Raw genomic sequence first — 23,603 nt, 5'->3', positions numbered from 1 at the left:
ATCGTTACTTTTGTTGACTTGTAGATATGAAATAATTCATACGCCGTACAGTGATATTTTTTACAGTATTGTGAGTCCAACTACCGCCGGTAACACATACATGATGTAATGTTTCTATATACTAAAAAGCATAACGAATCGCCATATTTGAATATACAAAAGTAAGACCACGTGTGACGATAAATAATGATAGAACGTCTACGATAAATTATAATGGTATAAACAGTCCACGATAAATAATGGTTAAAACAGTCCTCGATAAATAATGTTGGGAACAGTCCGCGATAAATAATGGTAGACACAGTTATTGTTAGATAATTATAGGAACAGTCAAATATAAACAATGATAGAAACAGTCCACGATGAATAATGGTAGAAACAGTCCACGATGAATAATGGTAGACACGGTCCACGATAAATAATGGTAGAAACAGTCCACGATGAATAATGGTAGAAACAGTCCACGATGAATAATGGTAGAAACAGTTCACGATAAATAATGGTAGAAACAGTCCACGATAAATAATGGTAGAAACCGTCCACGATAAATAATGGTAAAAACAGTCCACGATGAATAATGGTAGAAACAGTCCACGATAAATAATGATAGAAACAGTTCACGATAAATAATGGTAGAAACAGTCCACGATATATAATGATAGAAACAGTCCACTATAAATAATATTGGGAACAGTCCACTATAAATAATGATAGGAACCGTTCACGATAAATAATGGTAAAAACAGTCCACTATAAATAATGTTGGAAACAGTCCACTATAAATAATGGTTAAAACATTTCACGATAAATAATGGTTAAAACAGTCCACGATAAATGATGGAAGAAACAGTCCACGGTAGATAATCGTAGAAACAATGTGAAAGTTGTTATCAATTTGCCATATTTCGTACAAAGTAAGTAGTATTCTACGTACTGCTTATCATTTTATATAGAAAGTTGTATAACAAAGACAAATACTTCAAGCAATTTTTGATGGAAAAACAATCGGAATGAAAATATAGCAGTGAAGATACAAACATACTTGGTTGCCTATAAATTACTAAATTGCGTAAGAGGAAAAGTTAAAATCAATTAAAAGAATGGGCTTAACGAATAAACAAAATATTTAATAACCTCTCTGTTTTATTTAACTGTTTTTGCTTCTAAAATATCTTCAAAAGCTTTCTATAAAAAGTGGTAGAATAACAAATCTAGTTACAACACATGAACGTATGTCATCCAGCTAATCTGATGTATTATTGAAATATATGTAAGCCAAGATGAAATCGTTGAATTAAGAAAGCAAATCCGATCCGGTTTCTGTTCAAGCTAATCACTTTATTGACTATCTTTGAAATTAATGGAGCTTTAGATCAGTATAATAATACGCAATTATACAGGAAAAAATGAAAATCAAATAGATCGCACCGGTAATGACTTTCATTGACAACTTTCATAGACGATGAATGAAAATGATAATCTTCAATGTGGAGATTAAATTGTTAAAATGGATTTCATAACAGTTTACAGCAAAACTGCATAATGGTTGCAAAGAATTAAACATCCACCTGTAATACTAAATTTCTTGCTGTATTGCTATTATACAAGCGACATCATCTACATATATTATCTTTATAACTCCTTGGTTAGTAACAAAACTTTTGGCACACAAAGCATATACTCCTACATAATAAATGCATTTGCTATTATTAAAGATTTATGTAATAGTGCTTAGGTTAACTTTGCTTCGGTTCGGAAATCGTAAGAATTCTAAATTAAAAAAAGTTAGTCTGAACTACAATATACTATTAAAGTTTATGCGACCTACAGCAGTGTAATATTATAGGTATATAAATCAATATTTACTCATGTTTTATGCATTTCCAGCATTTTCAAATGAAGAGAGACTGTCGCTAGTTAACCAAGTGTTTTAATAACAAGTGAGTGTGTGAGTGTAAGTGTGTTGGAAATAAGAATGATTAAAATATGATGTAGTATCTATGAAGTAAACTAGAGGTATATTGTACGCAGTTTACGTACATGTAGTTTGAAGTTTGTTAATGTCATCATGATTTGGCTCTAATATTACAGCAATAATTACACTCGTCATGCAAAGTAATTGTGGCTCCATGAAATTAAATGAAAAATAATAAAACCGTCCATTCGACTCTAAATATAAAACAGGGGAAAATAAAAACGCGAAACCCACCATAAACTGCAAAGAAAAGTTGGGGTGATCAACAATTAAGATGATTGGTGAATTATAGTACTTAAAAAGATCGAATTCTGTTATGATTATTGAATATTAAATGATTGATTATTGTTTACTTAACTTCCAGTGGCAAATATTTGATGTATATCAAGACGAAATAAACAATAAATTCAATATGATTGTTTTGTATAGCAGATCGACGGGTATTGAGGAACTTTAAAATGCAATAAACAAGTAATGATGTTAAAAACTCTCAGAAATTAGGCTTTGCATATCATCGAATTATTGCAAGGATTCCAAAATTACAGAGAGCGTGACGCTATCTTTATATCCTCTTGTGTCAAACCTCAAACTATTCCACCGTTCTGTCAAACCTCCAACTATCCCGTTCCTCTTGTGTCAAACCTCCAACTATTCCACCGTTCTGTCAAATCTCCAACTATCCCGTTCCTCTTGTGTCGTAACTCAAAAGATGTCATTCATCCTCTCAAACCTCCAACTATCCAATTTCTCTTGTATCAAACCTACACCTATCCCACTGTCCTATCAAACCTGCACCTATCCCATTATCCTGTCAAACCTCCACCTATCCCATTGTCCTCTAAAATCTCCAACTATATCAATCCTCATGTGTTAAACCTCCACCCATACCATTGTCCTGTCAAACCTCCAACTATCCCATTCCTTTTGTGTCAAACCTCCAACTATTCCACCGTTCTGTCAAACCTCCAACTATCCCGTTCCTCTTGTGTCGTAACTCAAAATATGTCACTCAACCTCTCAAACCTCCAACTATCCAATTTCTCCTGTATCAAACCTGCACCTATCCCACTGTCCTATCAAACCTGCACCTATCCCATTATCCTGTCAAACCTCCACCTATACCATTGTCCTGTCAAACCTCCAACTATCCCATTCCTCTTGTGTCGTAACTCAAAATATGTCACTCCACCTCTCAAACCTCCACTTATTCTATTGTCCTGTCAAACCTCCAACTATCCCATTCCTCTTGTGTCAAACCTCAAACTAGCACATTCCTTTTGTGTCGAAACTCAAAATATGTCACTCCTCCTCTTGCACCTCAACCAACCCCATTATTAAACTGTCAAATCTCGAATGATTCTATTATTCTTGTGTCACACGTCAAACTTTTCCATTCATCTTGTACCAAACCCCAAACTATCCCATTCCTTTTGGGTCAAACCTCAAACTAACCAAAATTCTGTCAAACCTCAAACTATCCCATTCTTCTTGTGTCAAATCACATATTGTCCCACTTTTCCTATATCAAACCTCCAACTCGCCGACTCCTGTTGTATCAAACCCCAAACTATCCCTTTCCACTTTTGTCAAACCCCAAACTATTCCTTTCTTCTTGTGTCAAACCTAAACTTACCGATTCATCTTTTGTCAAACCAAAACTATCCCATATAACCCTTGTGTCAAATACGTACCTATTCAATTCATTGTGTCAAACCCCAAACTTTCCTATTCCCCTCGTGTCAAACCTCCAACTACCCCACCCTCATCTTACTACTAGTATCCCTTTCCTCTTTGGTCAAAAATCCAACTACCCCACCCTCCTGTTAAACCTCAAACTATTCCACTCTCCTGTCAAACCTCCAACTATTCCTTTCTCTATTCAAACCTCCAACTATTCCAACCTCCTGTCAAACCTCAAAGTATCCCGACCTCCTGTCAAACCTCCAACTATCAAACCCTCCGGTCAAACCTCCAACTATCCCATCAACCTGTCAAACCTTCAACTATTCCAATCTCCTGTCAAACCTCAAACTATCCCACCCTCCGGTCAAACCTCAAACTATCCAACCCTCCGGTCAAGCCTCAAACTATCCTACCCTTCTGTCAATCCTCCAACTATCCCACCCTTTTGTCAAACTTCCAACTATCCACCTTCTCGTTAAACCTCCAACTATCCAAACCTCCTGTCAAACCTCAAACTATCCCACCCTCCGGTCAAATATCAAACTATCCAACCCTCCGATCAAACCTCAAACTGTCCTACCTACCTGTCAAACCTCCAACTATCCCAATCTCCTATCAAACCTCAAACTGTCCCTCCCTCCGGTCAAACCTCAAACTGTTCCACCCTCATTTTACTACTAGTATCCTTTTCCTCTTCAGTCAAATCCCAACTATTCCACCTTTCTGTGAAATCTTTAACTATTCCACCCTTCTGTCAAACCTCCAACTATCCACCTTCTCGTTAAACCTCCAACTATCCCAGCCTCCTGTCAAACTATCCCATTCCTCTTGTGTCAAACCAAAACTATCACACTCTCATGTCATACCATCAAATTTCGTACACTCCTGTCAAACTTCTTACTATCCCCTCTTTCTGTCATACCTCTCACTATTCCTTTTCTCTTTGTTCAAACCTCCAACTATTCCTTTCCTCTTGTGTAGAACTTCAAACTATCCCTTTCCTCTTTTGTCGAACTTCAAACTATCCCTTTTCTCTTGTGTCAAACCTCAAACTATCCCAACCCCTGTCAAACCTCTAACCATCATTTTCCTCTTGTGTCAAACCTCTTACTATCCTTTTTCTCCTTTTTCAATTTTCCCACTGTCATTTTCCTCCTGTGTTAAACCTCTAATTATCCCACCATCCTGTCATACCTCTAACTATCCAACGCTCTTGTCAAACCTCCAACTATCCAACCCTCTTGTCAAACCTCTAAATATCTCACCCTCCCGTCATACCTCCAAATATCCCACCCTTGTGTCAAACCTCCAACTATCCCATCTTTCTGCCATACCTGCAACTATCCCACCCTCTTGTCAAACCTCCAACTATCCCACCCTCCTGCGATACCTCCAACTATCCCATTCCTCTTGTGTCAAACCTCCAACTATCATATTCCTTTTGTGTCGAAACTCAAAATATGTCACTCCTCCTTTTAAACCTCAACCTACCCCATTATTTAACTGTCAAATCCCGAATGATTCCATTCTTCTTGTGTCACACGTCAAACTTTCCCATTCATCTTACACCAAACCCCAAACTATCCCATTCCTTTTGGGTCAAACCTCAAACTAACCAAAATTCTGTCGTACCTCAAACTATCCCATTCTTTTTGTGTCAAATCTCCTATTGTCCCATTTATCTTGTGTCAAACCTCCAACTGGACGACTCCTGTTGTATCGAACCCCAAACTATCCCATTCCACCGGAGTCAAACCCCAAACTATCCCTTTCTTCTTGTGTCAAACATAAACTTTCCCATTCATCTTGTGTCAAACCGAAACTATCACATAACTCTTGTGTCAAATACGTAACTATTCAATTCATTGTGTCAAACCTCAGACTTTCCTATTCTCCTTGTGTAAAACCTCCAACTATCCACCTTCATTTTACTACTAGTAACCTTTTCCTCTTTGGTCAAACATCCAACTACCCTACCCTCCTGTTAAACCTCAAACTATTCCACTCTCCTGTCAAACCTCAAACCACCCCTTTCTCTCGTCAAACATCCAACTATTCCAACCTCCTGTCAAACCTCAAACTATCCCAACCTCCAGTCAAACCTCCAACTATCCAACCCTCTGGTCATACCTCCAACTATCTAACCCACCTTTCAAACCTCCAACTATTCCAATCTCCTGGCAAACCTCAAACTATCCCACCCTCCGGTCATACCTCCAACTGTTCGACCCTCATCTTACTACTAGGATTCTTTTCCTCTTCAGTCAAACCTTCAACTACCCCAACCTTTTGTCAAACCTCCAACTATCCCACTCTTTTGTCAAACCTCCAACTATCCACATTCTCGTTAAACCTCCAACTCTCCCACCCTCCGGTCAAACCTTCAACTATCCAACCCTCCGGTCAAACCTCAAACTATCCCACCTACCTGTCAAACCTCAAACTATTCCAATCTCCTGTCAAACCTCAAACTATCCCACTCAGGTCAATCTCTAACTGTTCCACCCTCATCTTACTACTAGTATCATTTTCCTCTTCAATCAAACCTCAAACTATCCACCTTTTCGTTAAACCTCCAACTATTCCATTCCTCTTGTGTCAAACCCAAACTATCCCACATTCCTGTCAAACATCCAAATATCCCACTCTCATGTCATAATATCAACTTTCCTACCCTCCTATCAAACTTCTAACTATCCCACCTTCCTGTCATACCTCTCACTATCCCTTTTCTTTTTGGTCAAACCTCCAACGACCCCTTCCTCCTGTCAAACCTCCTACTATTTTTTCCTCCTGTTTCAACTTTCCGACTGTCATTTTCCTCCTGTGTCAAACCTCAAATTATCCCACCATCTTGTCATACCTCTAACTATCCAATCCTCCTGTCAGACCTCCAATTATCCGTTTCCTCTTGTGTCAAACGTCAAACTACTCCAACCTCCTGTCAAACCTCCAACTATCCTTTTCCTCCTGTGTCAATTTTCCAACTACCATTTTCCTCCTGTGTCAAACCTCCAACTATCCCACTCTTCTGTCAAACTTTTAACTATCCCACGATCTTGTCAAACCTCCAACTATCCAACCCTCTTGTCAAACATCTAAATATCCCACCCTTCCGTCATACCTCCAATTATTCCACCCTTGTGTCAAACCTCCAACTAACCCATCTTTCTGCCATACCTGCAACTATCCCACCCTCTTCTCAAACCTCAAACTATCTTACCCTCCTGCGATATCTACAACTATCCCACCCTCATGTCAAACATCAAACTATCCCATCTTCCTGCCACGACTCCAACTATCCCACCCTTCTGTCAAATCTTTAACTATCCCACGCTCTTGTCAAACCTTCAACTATCCCACGCTCTTATCAAACCTCCAACTATCCCATCCTCTTGTCAAACCTCTTAATATCCCACTCTCCTGTCAAACGTCCAACTATTTCACGCTCTTGTCAAACCCCCAACTATCCCACCCTCTTGTCAAACCTCTAAATATCCCACCCTCCCGTCAAACGTCCAACTATTTCACGCTCTCGTCAAACCTGAAACTATCCCATCCTCTTGTCAAGGCTATAAATATCCCCACCCCCGTCAAACCTCCAACTATCCCATCCTCCCGTCAAACTTCAAACTATCCCACCCATTTGTCAAACCTCCAACTATCCCATATTTCGGTCATAACTCCAGCTATCCCACCATCTTGTCAAACCTCCAACTATCTAACCATCTTGTGATACCTCAAACTATCCCACCCTCATGTCAAACATCCAACTATCCCACCCTCCTGTCAAACCTCTAAATATCCCACCCTTCCGTCAAACGTCCAACTATGTTTCGCTCTTGTCAAACCCCCAACTATCCCACCCTCCTGTCAAACCTCTAAATATCCCACCCTCCCGTCAAACGTCCAACTATGTTTCGCTCTTGTCAAACCTCAAACTATCACACCCTCTTGTCAAGGCTCTAAATATCCCACCCTCCCGTCAAACCTCCAACTATCCCACCCTCCCGTCAAACCTCAAACTATCCCACCCTTTTGTCAAACCTCCAACTATCCCATCTTTCTGCCATAACTCCAGCTATCCCACCATCTTGTCAAACCTCCAAATATCTAGCCATCCTGTGATACCTCAAACTATCCCGACCTCTTGTCAAACATCCAACTGTCCCATCTTCCTGCCATACCTCCAACTTTTTCAGAAATGTCCCTTTTTTTTAACCTCACACTAGCCAACTACAGAGACACATACCTTTCGACTATTACCATACATATGACACATGCATGTATTTCCTAATTATAACACTACAAATTAAATTTCCAATAAATTTTGAATATTTTTCCAACTCAAAATAAATTGCTTATTATATCTTCAGTAAACATTTGCATTGCAAACAACAAATAGCAGTGCAATCAAAAATCGCATGTTAAACATGACTATGTAAAACATAACTATGTAAATATTAAATTGATTACAGCTTAATTTGATTAATAGACACGAGAAATCAATTAATACGTCCGATTGATGTTTGTTATTAACAACGGAAGTCATCTAATATTCTAGTCATGTCTTGTTACAGATCGTCATCTAATATTCTAGTCATGTCTTTTTACCAATAAAAATCAATTCCTTCAATAATGAACAATTATAATAATCAAGAAGATCATAAGTAACATCCGATATACCACAGAAAAAGGGGCTAAAAAGGGGGGCAGTAAACATGTCATTCTAATGTAATTTGTTTGTAACAATAATTTTCATTGGACGTTGACAAATATATTTTTGAAGGGTTAGATTCCACGCGATTTTTTTAGGCAAGTAATTTCTCACAAAATAAACAAGAAAGATACATTTTGAGCCTCAAAATCATATTTTGTCAACATTGAAACCATATTGCATTCTCAAGCGTACGATATGTATAACTACGTCTAGTGTTTATGTTTGATATCGTGAGTATACATATTATTTCAAACTGTTTAGATGCTACATGTAATTATACAGACTGTGCAACAGTTTCGCAGACTTTTCATTTATGTCATTTTAAGCCAAAATTTGTACCAAATGAAAATCATTTTAACATGCTGCATTAGAATGGAGACAACTGTGGTGTAAATGAAGCTTATTCAAGCTTAAGATACACTACAGTAAACTCCTAAACTATGTGTTAAGGCTTTAGGAATTCCGGCTAATTACTTACTCAACGTTCTTTATATGCAAAATGCTAAATTGTCGATTACATAACTACACCTGTTAGTGGTACTCTAGCTTGTTTCGGGGAAATCAAAATAGAAACAGTACCTTTTATGGCTGGCTGACGTTAGCAACAATACGTGTTGTGACTGACGTTAGCAAAAATACCTGTGTTGTTTAAACATATTTATTTATAGTGGATTGGGAAACAAGTTAATTGCAACTTGTATTAGTCCCCCTAACTTTACAGGTGCGAGTGCTGCCTTGATGCGGCATTAGCCTACTCTTTTTCGAAATCTACAAGGGTGTCTTTTATGTGCAAGAGATATGGCTCTTTTAACACGGGGCGGCCATGTATTGTCTCCTTCCGACGAATTATCATCGTTTCTCAAAACAATACCTGACGTGATTGACGTTAGAAACAATATCTGACGTGGCTGACGTTAAAAACAATACCTGACGCGATTAACTATAGAAACAATACCTGACATGACTGACAGTAGAAACAATACCTGACACCACTGACGATATAAACAATACCTGACGTGACTGACATAAGAAACGATATCTGACGTGACTGACATCAGAAACATCACCTGACGTGGCTGACGATAGAAACAATACCTGAAGTGACTGACGTTATAAACAATACCTGACATGGCTGACTGACTTTAGAAACAATATCTGACGTTGCTGACGTTAGATACAATAACTGGCATGGCGGACTGACTAACTATTTTCTAGTGAACGTTTTTTTTTTAAATTGTTTAGTATATCTTTTATTTTGCTAGAGTACAATTTCGGATTTTTTTCAAACATTCTGAAAAGGACAATTTTAGGGAAAAGATCTGTAATACACGAAGTTTGAATAACTTGAACAGTTAGAACAAACAAGAGAACTAATAAGAGATACAAAGATCGAGACAACTATCAAACACTATAATTAATCTCAGAAACTCAATTAATGTGTCTTGAAGGACCAGACAAGATTGAGCGAACCTTGATAAATGTTTCAGTGTTCTCTGTAGAGTTTGATTTATTAGTTCCGGACTGTGACTGGTGAATTGACTAAAGTAGAAACCATATAGCCAATACATATATACATACTACATTTACCGGATGACGACTTGTGCCTCGATTGTTAAGGTGACAGACCGTGGAATAGACATGAAGTTGGTTCCCGTAGATTGGAAAATCATTGATGGAGTCGCAAAGAGAATAAATTATTTAACTTCAAATTATAGTAAAAGCTGACAAATGATGAATAACTTATCATTTTTTCTTTATTTGTGCTTTGTTAGTTATATTTATTTACATTTATATTGATTATATTTTTCAAGTAGGACCATTTACAAAAGTATACATAAAACGCCTACACGGATAATTTCAAATAATCAAATTCTAATAACCAGGACAACAATTAAATAACTGTTTAGGTATCATTAGTAAACTATTTGTAGATACTCAAACGGCGGTGTTGATCTAGATAATTTTCATACGAGATACTGTCTCACTTAACAATTTAAATTATTTGTTTAGAAAACAGGTAACGTTAAACTTGAAATAATAAGTGTTTATCCTATACCATGTATACCAATGTTCAGATTGATTGATTAATTATCGATTCCTTAAAGTTCAGTGGCAAATGTTTTATACATGTTCTGGACGAAAACAAAGTAACAATAAATACAGTAGTTACGACAGGGAATGGAGGTCAACTGGGTTAAATGTCGGGAAAATTTGGACTGCCACGGAAAACGAGGGTATATTGAATAGGGACCAAAGGTCAGCCTTACCAGTCTATGGAAGAAGCGAATCGATAAATACGTTTCTTATATCATATAGCGATATTGTCTAATATCAATTGTAAATATGCAGTCATTCCATGCGGAAAATATTGTTTTCGGCAAAGAAAAACTAAGAGAATACTAACTTTAAAACTCATTGTTCAAATATAAACAATTGAGTCTAAATATACATTTAGAAGTTAGTTAAAAGCAAAAGTTTATGTCAGTGTAAAATTTGTCACCCTGTTTTAAGAAAAGAGTCATTACTTTATTATGAGAAATTTGCCGTTCTTCCTACAAATGTTAACATTCGTCTGAAATTTCCCACAATGTTACTCGTTGATATTATAAGACAATATCGTTCTTTGATATATGAAACGTTTATATCGATTCGCTTCTTCCATAGACTGCTCACAACGGGCTACCGACAGACCCTTTAAAGACTTGTTACAATGATTCTTCACATGTTGAGAGCGTGACACTCTCTCTACATGAGGCATTGGATTTTACGTCCCCACTCTGACCGGACGTGATTGCGTACTTAATACATCCCGCACTGCCAACCGGATGACCCCTTTGATAAGGGTTTTTTTGTCGGTTAGAAGAAGAAATGTAGTGACCATATTTTGATTCACAAGTCAGTCACCCTAGGGTTTCCCATGTAATGACATATAGAGCACGTTTTGGGAAACAAAGTATAATCCATTCCACATGTTAAGGTTTACATCGTAAGTTGTGATTGTCCCCGACTATATTCGGAGGCGGAGAGTTGAGAATGTGCATGTACATATCAAAGACTTTAGGTTGTGGTTGTCTTTTTTCATATTTTAGTATTTTTGTGAGATAGAGGATTGCATGATGCTGACATATCTTTTATAGATTCTTTAAATTCAAAGATATTCTCTATTTTTACGACAGGGAGATATACATTGTGGTATACTATAAAGGCACCATTCTAGTGTTGAAGACCCGCATGTCGAATTATATTGCATGTCGATACGGTTTTCTATTTTATTTGGTTCCCGTACGTAAATAAATCTCTTCACGTCTGTATGGTTCATTTTATAATAAATACACTTGAGCTTTATTCTTATTTCATACGTTGAAAAACAGAACGCAAGCATATGTTCCCAGCCATATGGGTATTTGGACTATACGCGTTTATTATATGCGTATATATTGATAATGTTAAACCATACGTACATATGGTCCGGGTTTCTAACAGGATTACCGTTGGAAAGTTGTTCAAAGAATAAAGAGATAATAACAATAAGACATTTTGACTTAGCATATGGTAGTCATTGTAACATCATTAACAACATAAAAAGAATTTATAATACAAGTCTGCATTTGCATTTATAACGAATGAACATGTCATTAGATAACTGCAATCAAAAATAAAATACATTTCACTTTTTTTTTTTTATCACTAAAGGTTTTCTTTGCTCTTTTGATAAAAAACAGTAATAATACCAGATAAGTCACTATTAAACTGTGAAATACTATTTTATTATAATTTTACATAGTGTATAACGTATAACTGATAAGAACTGGGTTAGTTTTACCAACTAAATGTGTTATATCATACGAATACAGTGTAGTGTTAAACATTTATACAATCGTAATGGAAAAAAGTCTCGAAAAAATGCAGGAAACCTATAGAAATGTCGTAAAGGTGAAGCAAATCTACATTTAACAATGGTACGTTTCCAAAGCCATTAGTTTTAATACCAATTATTGTTTTTAACTGCAGCAGTATTTTCACAATTGTCGTTGATTATGACGTCACCAAGAAAAATGTGATATTTGTGATAAGTGAATAATAACAAATTATCTGAAAAGGTGTGAACGTTACGCAGTAGGACGATTGAATTTTGTGTTGCAGTCTCGTTTAAACATATAAAGCATCTCTATTTTTTGAAAAAAAATATGATGTGATCCATTTTTGTTTATCTCTTTAACTGTTGTGTTTCCTATTACAGTATTTTTCCGAGTTTTCATTTGTACGTTTTTTACATTTCACTAACCGAACTGGTTTTGAAGTCATTTTAAAACAATTTATAAGAATAAAGAATGTTACATATAGATGTCATTGCAAGTTGATTGCATTTTAATGTCATTTTAATCCAGAGAAGAATTAAGGAGCTTCAGAAATTCAAATTGCTGCTATAAAAAATGAAACCAAAATCGATTTTAAATCGAATTGTTCAGCTATTTATGTAAAACTGAACAAATGAGTTATATTTGTACAATGAATTGTATTTGATATTTAAATCTGATATGCATTTCAGCAGAAACAAAGGCACGCATATATAAACTCATTGTTCAATACAATTAGCGATTTAGTGTCTTTCAAGTTTGATTTAGCTGTATTTTATTAGTTTAATTGAATTTCATTGACGTATGACAAAAGCAATAGTTTTCCAATATATCATATAACATACTTTTCTATAGATGCACAAAAGAGTAATTAATATCAGAAAGCGCAATTGATCATCGGAGAACACTAGTCAAACATAGAATGGCACTAGGAGAACAAACAAAGAAATATAATGAATATAAAAAAAATATTAATAAACAATTCCAATATTGAATGACTAATCATTCTAAGTGCCAATATTTACTCCAGTTAAATGTTGGAGTAGTTAGATTGATTATTGTTTTCTTCCTGTCCAGTGGCAAATATGTCATGCACGATCTGCTGAAAAGTAATAGGCAAGTAATTAATGTATGGTACAACTCGTTTAATTGCTCTTGTTTTATACCTAGAATAATGATACCTTTCATCTTTATGTTTGAATCCTCGCGTTATCAAGCATTTGACACAGTGATCATATATTCCTTTCTGGATCCTGTGACCTCGCGATCTGACATGCCTTTTTCGAGTCGGCGACTCAACTTACCGATCAGGCATTCCTTTGTCAAGCTTGTGACACAGTGATCATATATTCCTTTCTGGATCCTGTGACCTCGCGATCTGACATGCCTTTGTGGAGTCGGCGACTCAACTTACCGATCAGGCATTCCTTTGTCAAGCCTGTGACACAGTGATCATAAACTCCTTTCTTGATTCTGTGACTTCGCCATCTGACATGCCTTTGTCGAGTCGGCGACTAAGCGATCCAACATCTGTTTGTCAAGCCTGTGATTTAGCGTTCCTGCATACATATGTCGATTCTGTATACTAGCTATCCTTTGGCGAGCCTGCGATCCAGGGATACTTCATTCAATGGCGAACCTATGATCTACATGTATTCCGTATCCTACACTCATTTTTTACCCTGTGACCTTGAAATCCTTCACAGATACTTTGGCGATCCTAATTCCTCCGATTTTATTGCGACATTTTAATTAGCAAATTGTTAGGTCATATAGGCCTATCAAAGGCCATACGGTTACAGTTCCTACATGACAACGGAGATATGCTATTTCTTTCATCACAAATCTTACTGCCAGACACAAAGATATTTACAGTTAGAGAAACATGTATACAAACTCAAATTGGATATTGCTTGATCAAGGCCGTAACTACCCTTGAGGCAATTGAATTGCCTCACTAAAATTTCGACACTGATTATTTTTTTTATACATATATATAAATATATATAATAGTCATTTGTTGTTCTGTCTCAACCTTAATTTCTATAACTTGTCATCATTCCTTTTAAACTATTCTTCCTGGATATAACTCAGCATCTCAACGGGTGATGTTTCTCGATTACATTAACCTAGTAACGATAATCATCATAGATCTTTAGTTAAAAACAGGCTCTTGCAGAAAAAGGAAAAGCGACACTGAAGGTAAAGAAGGAATAATTCTAGTAAACTAGTGTTTTTGGTGAACAGAGTCTAAGTATTGCATATAACTTCGTAAGAACAATAAAAAAACGATAAGTAGACTGACAAATAAAGTTCTGGTCTTCGGAAGGGGACAGTCCTGTCTGCGTATTCATTTCTCCATTTCACCAACTTTTGACAAATCAAGTACTGGGCATCGCAAGGGGGCAGTCCTGTCTGCGTATTCATTTTACGAACTTTAAACTTTCTCTTTACAGATAAATGAAATATAAATAATATGAAACATGAATGCATGGATTAGTTTTTATCCATGTTTCTTTAACCTTGAAAATTGAAAGAATATCCCATATTCCAATTTGATATTATTGAGGAATGGCAGAACCTTTAACACAGGATTTTGTCTTTACTTATTCAGGACTACGGAATTTCGTTTCTTTATATTCGGGGTTTCGGAATCGGTCACCCCAAACCCTAACCCCTAAATTTATAGATTCTGGAACTAAAATACCACCAACGATTTCCAGAAATAATTTGAAATTACGGAACTACATGTACAAACGTCAAAAACTCCATTCCAATTCCCCTGTACCCATATATACTTACTCTATAGATAGAATCATATACATGTATCTTATCTCATTCTATCCCTAGTTTGTCTACTCTTTGTCAGCATAAAATCGAGTTTAATATTTTGTAACTGCGACTGTATGATGGTGCTTACAGGAAAGCTTAATTCCCTTTTGCAAACAAAACTGTTACTACCGATGCTGCTACCGAATTGCTGATGGAGAAGGAATTGGAAGAAGACATTGATCATTGTGTTGATGATGATGTGCTACCTTTAGAAACACAGACTGCCCTGAAACGACTGAAAACTTTGAAAAGAGCATGTATGAGTGGCGAGAGATTGTGCGGTCTTGCCATGCTCCATTGCGATAAGGATATATGATTCTGAAATGATTTGACTGAACCGGCCATAGAAAAATTTGGAAAACTCTACTGAATCGATGTTTGTTCTATGTTCTGGCAGCAGACTCAAATCAGTGATACTTGGATGATTATCTTACATATAAATTTATAAATAAAGTTGTTAAAAATTTGGTGTTAGTAAAAGTCTTAAAATATGAAAAATTTATATAAAAAGTGTCCAAATTCAAAACGTTATCAAACTCTCTAAAAATGTCTAGAATGCAGGATTTTGCACCATTCATTTCATACCCTCCAAAAAAAAAAATCGCCTCGCTTCGCTCGGCTCAATATTTTGCCTCACTAAAATAAGATGCCTAGTTACGGTCTTGTTGATATCAACTCTCGTTATTGAATTTAAAAAGTAATTAAAGTAACTCCGCTAAAGACTTCCCTGTTATTATATGGAAATTAAAGAACTACTCATTAATAATATTAATGTTGTTATTATTATTACTGTTATGTTACCTATCCGGTTAGAAATGTCTTATCGCGTTTAATTAACTATTATCAGAGATATTTGCCTACTCAACAGATAAAATTTCTGGAGGAAATTCCTCATTTCACTTTTTATGTGACTTTAATGAACAGTTAAAGGTAATAATTCTTCTGTATTTCCCCCGAGGTTATATTTTCCTAGCTGCTGTGACAAGTCAAGTATCACTTTTATTTGGTTTTACTTTTTAATAACGTGCTGCTTATTGCTTCTTTTGTAATAAAGCAACAGGACGATGTCGACAGTAATTATAAAAACAAATGTACAACTCATTGCTTAGTTCCTGAGGGTAGTAATTAAATGTACGAGGTGAAATAAGAAGCAGATAATATGTAAAGTTATGTAATTTTGAAACCTTTTATCAAATATTTCAATAATAACTGAACAGAAAAGATAGTCAATATTATATCAGAAATCAATTACGATTCTTTTTTACATGTATGACGTGACTTTGTACTTATCCATCCCGCAATTGTGTAATTCTACTATGGTAAAGTTGTGTATGCTTGGTCTATATGCCATTGTGAGCTTTTTTGTTACATATTTGTTTGTTTTTTAAGTGATCAAGATTATAACACAATGTTGGCTGCTGCATGTTTTACATTTTTACCTACAATACCTATTATGTCTGTTTGTTTTGTCCACGCATCGTTGTCAATATAATGGAATTTGATGCGACTGTCATATAAGTGAGATGTTGAGTTAGCTATAAACCAGGTTCAATCCACCATTTTCTACATTAAAAAAGTCTGTACAAACACAGGAATATGACCGTTGTTATCTATTTGATAGATGTGTTTGAGCTTTTGATTTCTCTATTTGATTAGTGACTTTCCGTTTTCAATTTTCTCGAAGTTCAGTATTTTTACTTTTTTTCATTCTAGGGGCGATTAAGGGCTTAACTTTTTTACCTGTTGTCCTTTGTTTGACCCCTATTTCATGGTCCACTGAACATGGACAACGATTGTGCGAGTAAGGCTTCCGTGTACTATGATCACATCATTGTGTTTTGTTATTTTTATCTATTGACATTATTTTGGAGGCTGCTGTTTATTTTTAGAACATTGAATTTCATGAATATCTCACTACTTTTTTTATTCAGATTCCACTCTTTATTCTTAACAGTATAGACATGCGTAGCTTCACCTTTTTTTTAAATTACAGTACACATCAAATTATTGATGTCTCCTACGCGAAATACCGTAAATTTCAATCTATTCAAATAAAATTATAAAGTAACTAGTCATATCGTTAAAGACTTTCAGGAAAATTTAATGACTGATATCTCAATTTGTTTTAATGTGAACCATTTCCATTCGTAAGCTGTTTGTAATAATTCCCTTTGTGTTGCTACTTCATATGTCTCCTCTACTGTAGGCCCTGCTTGTAATAATGCCTTTTGTTCTGTCTCTTCATGTGTGTCTATTAATGTAGACCTTGCTTGTAATAATCCCTATTGTTCTGTCACTTCATGTGTTTCTATTACTGTAGACCTTGCTTGTATTACTCCCTTTTGTTCTGTCATTTCATGTATGTCTATTACTGTAGACCTTGCTTGTAATAATCCCTTTTGTTCTGTCACTTCAGGTGTGTCTATTACTGTAGACCTTGCTTGTAATAATCCCTTTTGTTCTGACATTTCATGTGTTTCTATACTGTATACCTTGCTTGTAATACTCCCTTTTGTTCTGTCATTTCATGTATGTCTATTACTGTAGACCTTGCTTGTAATAATCCCTTTTGTTCTGACATTTCATGTGTGTCTATTTCTATTACTGTAGACCTTGCTTGTAATAATCCCTTTTGTTATGACATTTCATGTGTGTCTATTTCTATTATTGTGGACCTTGCTTGTAATAATCCCTTTTGTTCTGTCACTTCAGGTGTGTCTATTTCTATTACTGTAGACCTTGCTTGTAATTATCCCTTTTGTTTTGTCACTTCAAGTGTGTCTATTACTGTAGACCTTGCTTGTAACAATGCCTTTTGTTTTGTCTCTTCATGTGTGTCTATTACTGTATACCTTGCTTGTAATAAACCCTTTTGTTCTGTCACTTCATGTGTGTCTATTACTGTATACCTTGCTTGTAATAATCCCTTTTGTTCTGTCACTTCATGTGTGTCTATTACTATTACTGTAAACCTTGCTTGTAATAATCCCGTTTGGTCTGTCACTTCATGTTTGTCTATTATTGTAGACCATGCTTGTAATAATCCCTTTTGTTCTGTCACTTCATGTTTGTCTATTATTGTAGACCATGCTTGTAATAATCCCTTTTGTTTTGTCTCTTCATGTGTGTCTATTACTATTACTGTATACCTTGCTTGTAATAATCCCTTTTGTTCTGTCACTTCATATGTGTCTTTAACTGTAGACCATGCTTGTAATAATCCCTTTTGTTTTGTCACTTCATGTGTGTCTATTACTGTAGACCTTGCTTGTAATAATCCCGTTTGGTCTGTCACTTCATGTTTGTCTATTATTGTAGACCATGCTTGTAATAATCCCTTTTGTTCTGTCACTTCATGTGTGTCTATTACTGTAGACCTTGCTTGTAATAATCCCTTTTGTTCTGTCACTTCATATGTGTCTTTAACTGTAGACCATGCTTGTAATAATCCCTTTTGTTTTGTCACTTCATGTGTGTCTATTACTGTAGACCTTGCTTGTAATAATCCCGTTTGGTCTGTCACTTCATGTTTGTCTATTATTGTAGACCATGCTTGTAATAATCCCTTTTGTTCTGTCACTTCATGTGTGTCTATTACTGTAGACCTTGCTTGTAATAATCCCGTTTGTCTATTATTGTAGACCATGCTTGTAATAATCCCTTTTGTTCTGTCACTTCATGTGTGTCTATTACTGTAGAGCTTGCTTGTAATAATCCCTTTTGTTCTGTCACTTCATATGTGTCTTTAACTGTAGACCATGCTTGTAATAATCCCTTTTGTTTTGTCACTTCATGTGTGTCTATTACTGTAGACCTTGCTTGTAATAATCCCGTTTGGTCTGTCACTTCATGTTTGTCTATTATTGTAGACCATGCTTGTAATAATCCCTTTTGTTCTGTCACTTCATGTGTGTCTATTACTGTAGACCTTGCTTGTAATAATCCCTTTTGTTCTGTCACTTCATGTTTGTCTATTATTGTAGACCATGCTTGTAATAATCCCTTTTGTTTTGTCTCTTCATGTGTGTCTATTACTATTACTGTATACCTTGCTTGTAATAATCCCTTTTGTTCTGTAACTTCATATGTGTCTTTAACTGTAGATGATGCTTGTAATAATCCCTTTTGTTTTGTCACTTCATGTGTGTCTATTACTGTAGACCTTGCTTGTAATAAACCCTTTTGTTTTGTCACTTTATGTGTGTCTATTACTGTAGACCTTGCTTGTAATAATCCCGTTTGGTCTGTCACTTCATATGGGTCGTTAACTGTAGACCTTGCTTGTAATAATACTTATTGTTCTGTCACTTCATGTGTGTCTATTACTGTCGACCTTGCTGATAATAATCCCTTGTAATAATCCATTTTTTTTCTGTCACTTGATGTGTGTCTATTACTGTAGGCCCTGCTTGTAATAATCCCTTTTGTTCTGTCACTTCATGTGTGTTTTTAACTGTAGACCTTGCTTGTAATAATCCCTTTTGTTCTGTCACTTCATGTGTGTCTATTACTGTAGACCTTGCTTGTAATAATCCCGTTTGGTCTGTCACTTCATGTTTGTCTATTACTGTAGGCCCTGCTTGTAATAATCCCTTTTGTTCTGTCACTTCATGTGTGTTTTTAACTGTAGACCTTGCTTGTAATAATCCCTTTTGTTCTGTCACTTCATGTGTGTCTATTACTGTAGGCCCTGCTTGTAATAATCCCTTTTGTTCTGTCACTTGATGCGTGTCTATTACTGTAGACCTAGCTTGTAATAATCCCTTTTGTTCTGTCACTTCATGTGTGTCTATTATTGTAGACCTGCTTGTAATAATCCATTTTTTTCTGTCACTTGATGTGTGTCTATTACTGTAGGCCCTGGTTGTAATAATCCTTTTTGGTCTGTCACTTCATGTGTGTCTATTATTGTAGGCATTACTTGTAATAATGCCTTTTGTTTTGTCTCTTCATGTTTGTCTATTACTGTAGACCTTGCTTGTAATAATCCCTTCTGTTCTGTCTCTTCATGTTTGTCTATTATTGTAGACCTTGCTTGTAATAAACCCTTTTGTTTTGTCACTTTATGTGTGTCTAATAATGTAGACCTTGCTTGTAATAATCCCTATTGGTCTGTCACTTCATGTGTGTCTATAATTACTGTAGGCCTTACTTGTAATAATGCCTTTTGTTTTGTCTCTTCATGTTTGTCTATTATTGTAGACCATGCTTGTAATAATCCCTTTTGTTCTGTCTCTTCAGGTATGTCTATTATTGTAGACCTTGCTTGTAATAATCCCTTTTGTATTGTCACTTCATATGTGTCTATTATTGTAGACCTTGCTTGTAATAATCCCTATTGGTCTGTTACTTCATGTGTGTCTATTATTGTAGACCTTAATTGTAATAATACCTTTTGTTCTGTATCTTCATGTGTGTCTATTAATGTAGACCTTGCTTGTAATAATCCCTATTGGTCTGTCACTTCATGTGTGTGTATTACTGTTGACCTCGCTTATAATAATTCCTTTTTTTCTGTCACTTTTTGCGTGTCTATTTCTGTAGACCTTGCTTGTAATAATCCCTATTGGTCTGTTACTTCATGTGTGTCTATTATTGTAGACCTTAATTGTAATAATACCTTTTGTTCTGTATCTTCATGTGTGTCTATTAATGTAGACCTTGCTTGTAATAATCCCTATTGGTCTGTCACTTCATGTGTGTGTATTACTGTTTACCTCGCTTATAATAATCCCTTTTTTTCTGTCACTTTTTGCGTGTCTATTTCTGTAGACCTTGCTTGTAATAATCCCTTTTGTTCTGTCACTTTATGTGTGTCTATTACTGTTGACCTTGCTTGTAATAATACCGTTTTTTCTGTCATTTCATGTATGTCTATTACTGTAGCCCTTATATGTAATAATCCCTTTTGTTCTGTCACTACATGTGTGTCTATAACTTTAGACCTTGTTTGTATTAATCCCAAGACGATCAGATCGTATATTGTCAAGATAAATCAATCCAGTTATTTTGTATACAAACCACTACATGGTAATTTAGAAGGCACTAGTAAGTCAATACGATGACTCGATGTCGTTTTTATACGACCGCAAAAATATTTAGTTCGTATATTGGTAACACGTTGGCGTCGTCGTCGTCCGTCGTAATCGTCGTCCGTCGTAATCGTCGTCCGAAGACATTTGGTTTTCGCACTTTAGTAAAACTTTAGTAAAAGTAAATAGAAATTTATGAAATTTAAACACAAGGTTTATGACCATAACAGGAAGGTTGGGATTGATTACGGGTTTTTTGGTCCCAACAGTTAAGGAATTAGGGGCCAAAAAAGGCCCAAAATAAGCATTTTACTTGGTTTTCGCACAATTACTCTAGAATAAGAAAACAGAAATCTATGAAATTTTAACATAAGATCTATGACCACAAAAGGAAGGTTAGGATTGATTTTGGGAGTTTTGGTCCCAACGAATTAGGGCCCAAAAGGGTCCAAAATTAAACTTTATTTGATTTCATCAAACTTGAACTATTGGGGTTCTTTGATATTTCGAATTCAACCGTGTATTTAGATTCTTAAATTTTGGTCCCGTTTTTAAATTGGTCCAAAGGGTCGAAAATTAAACTTAGTTTGATTTAAAAAAAAAATGAATTCTCGGAGTTCTTTGATATGCTGAATCTAAACATGTACTTAGTTTTTTTTATTATAGGCCCAGTTTTCAAGTTGGTCCAAAATTAAACTTTGTTTGATTTCAACTAAAAATCAATATATGGGGTTCTTCAATATGCTGAAGCTAACCATGTATTTAGATTTTTTTATATTTTGGACCGGTTATTAAATTGGTCCACATTGAGGTCTTAAGGGTTCAAAATTGAACTTCATTTAATTTCATCAAAAATTGAGTTCTTGGGGTTATCTGATATGATTAATCTAAAAAGGGGGGAAAGGGTTTCCAGGTTAATGGACAATTACTTAAGTACAAAACATAATTTAAAAGCAGTGTAAGGTTGGTAATTGAAACTCATTTTAATAGCTCACCTAAACTGCTCTTAAACTATGTATATTGGAAATTTGCCAAAAACTTTAGTTTAATAAAATTCATTTGAAATTTGCTAATATAAAATGTTGCTTTGGAGTTATCTTTCTTTGTCCAGAATAGTAGTTAAATCAACTTAAATCATGACTTTATGACATTTTATATTTCATGATGTATTCAAATGAGTAGTTATTGTTGAAAACTCCATTAGAAATTTGAATTGAGATCATTTTAGGAATAAAGGAAAGAGGGAGGTGATACATTTTTTTCTTATTTCAAATTTCAGAAATGAAAAAGAAAATTTCTTCAAATATCAAAGGATTAATATTCAACACCATAGTGAATTGCTCAAAAGCAAAAAAAAAACAAACATTTTAAGCTCATTAGACCACATTCATTCTGTGTAAGAAAACTATGCTGTGTCAACTGTTTAATCACAATCCAAATTCAGAGCTGTATCCAGTTTGAATGTTGTGTCCATACTAGCCCCAATCGTTCAAGGTTCGACCTCTGCGGTCGTATAAAGCTGCGCCTTGCGGAGCATCTGGTTACGACTGCATCGACTTCATAAAACAAGAAACTTGACGCGTGAGATATCAAATAACATCTTACAGTAGGTCTTATGTTTAATTGATGATTTCCTCTGTGTATACCTAAGTAATCAATTATTGACAATGTATACAAGATGAAACTAATCAAACATGTCTTTTCGTAGTTCTTTTTATTTTACTTCATTCATTGTTTGTTTTTGTATTCAATTAACATTCAGTGTATCTATATTGTTGTTACTGCTAACTGCCTAAAGTGTTACTATTTATAAATTCAACTACTTCTATTATATGCATTATACATGTTTTGATTACGTGGTTACGTGAAATAAACATACAATCGTCACATACTCTTCCTTGAACGTATGTTATTTTAATCTGGTAAAAGACATAAGTTTCTTGCAAAAAGTAAAATACAAAAATTCCGAATTCCGATGGAAATTTAAAACGGACAGTCCGCCATAAAAATCAAAAGATAAAATTTTGGTCATTATTCTAAAATTGAACTTTCTACACGTTAACTAATGGACATAATGTAGAAATATTTTTGACACAGAAGCGTTGGATCAATGTTCATTTTCATGTTCTTAAAACCCAACTAATGTTTTGAAGGACTATCGATAATTTTTGGAAAATTGAAACCCTACGAAAGGTAACTCGAATAACTACAACGGCAACTTCACAAAATTAAAGCAAGCAATATATTTCCATTAGGATGGAGTGAATTATTCATTATAAGAACATACACATATGTTAATTAAGAAAAAAAAAATCAAGAACATACACATATGTTAATTAAGAAAAAAAATCATAAAGACATGTACGACAACACAAAAAGAATATATTTGTTGATCTAGATTATAGGCAACACAAATTAAACAAAACTCGTGAAATCGTTTGAAACATACAATGCATTCATTTTAATCATTAATTCTATACCCATTAAGCTTTTTCAGTTGTACA

The 23,603-nt window shown here is 35.2% G+C and overlaps 2 protein-coding genes across 2 annotated transcripts in view; one reads left to right on the top strand and one right to left on the bottom strand.

Annotated features, from left to right (window-relative positions):
* LOC139500572 (high affinity cationic amino acid transporter 1-like) overlaps window positions 1-23,603 on the top strand; it is a 53,030-nt gene that overhangs the window by 7,904 nt on the left and 21,523 nt on the right. The window lies entirely within an intron of this gene.
* Window positions 17,350-20,930, bottom strand: LOC139501855 (uncharacterized). Its single transcript, XM_071291078.1, has 5 exons — window positions 20,842-20,930; window positions 19,401-19,927; window positions 18,673-19,347; window positions 17,920-18,601; window positions 17,350-17,584 (listed from the first exon to the last, which is right to left on the bottom strand). Exons 1-5 carry the CDS (start codon window positions 20,928-20,930, stop codon window positions 17,350-17,352), a joined length of 2,208 nt encoding a protein of 735 aa, XP_071147179.1.

Source organism: Mytilus edulis, chromosome 13 (assembly GCF_963676685.1).
Source record: "Mytilus edulis chromosome 13, xbMytEdul2.2, whole genome shotgun sequence".
Lineage (NCBI taxonomy): Eukaryota > Metazoa > Mollusca > Bivalvia > Mytilida > Mytilidae > Mytilus > Mytilus edulis.
This window is presented reverse-complemented; position numbering and strand designations above follow the sequence as displayed.

Bases quoted from the DNA above. Each gene is read 5' to 3' on its own strand.
- LOC139501855 (XM_071291078.1), bottom strand. From the start codon at position 20,930: ATGACAGAAAAAACGGTATTATTACAAGCAAGGTCAACAGTAATAGAC. The intron at 19,348-19,400 runs GTCGACAGTAAT...TATTATTACAAG, and splicing joins AAGGGATTATTATCAGCAAG to CAAGGTCTACAGTTAACGAC. The intron at 17,585-17,919 runs GTATACAGTAAT...ATGAAATGACAG, and splicing joins AAGGGTTTATTACAAGCAAG to AACAAAAGGGAGTATTACAA.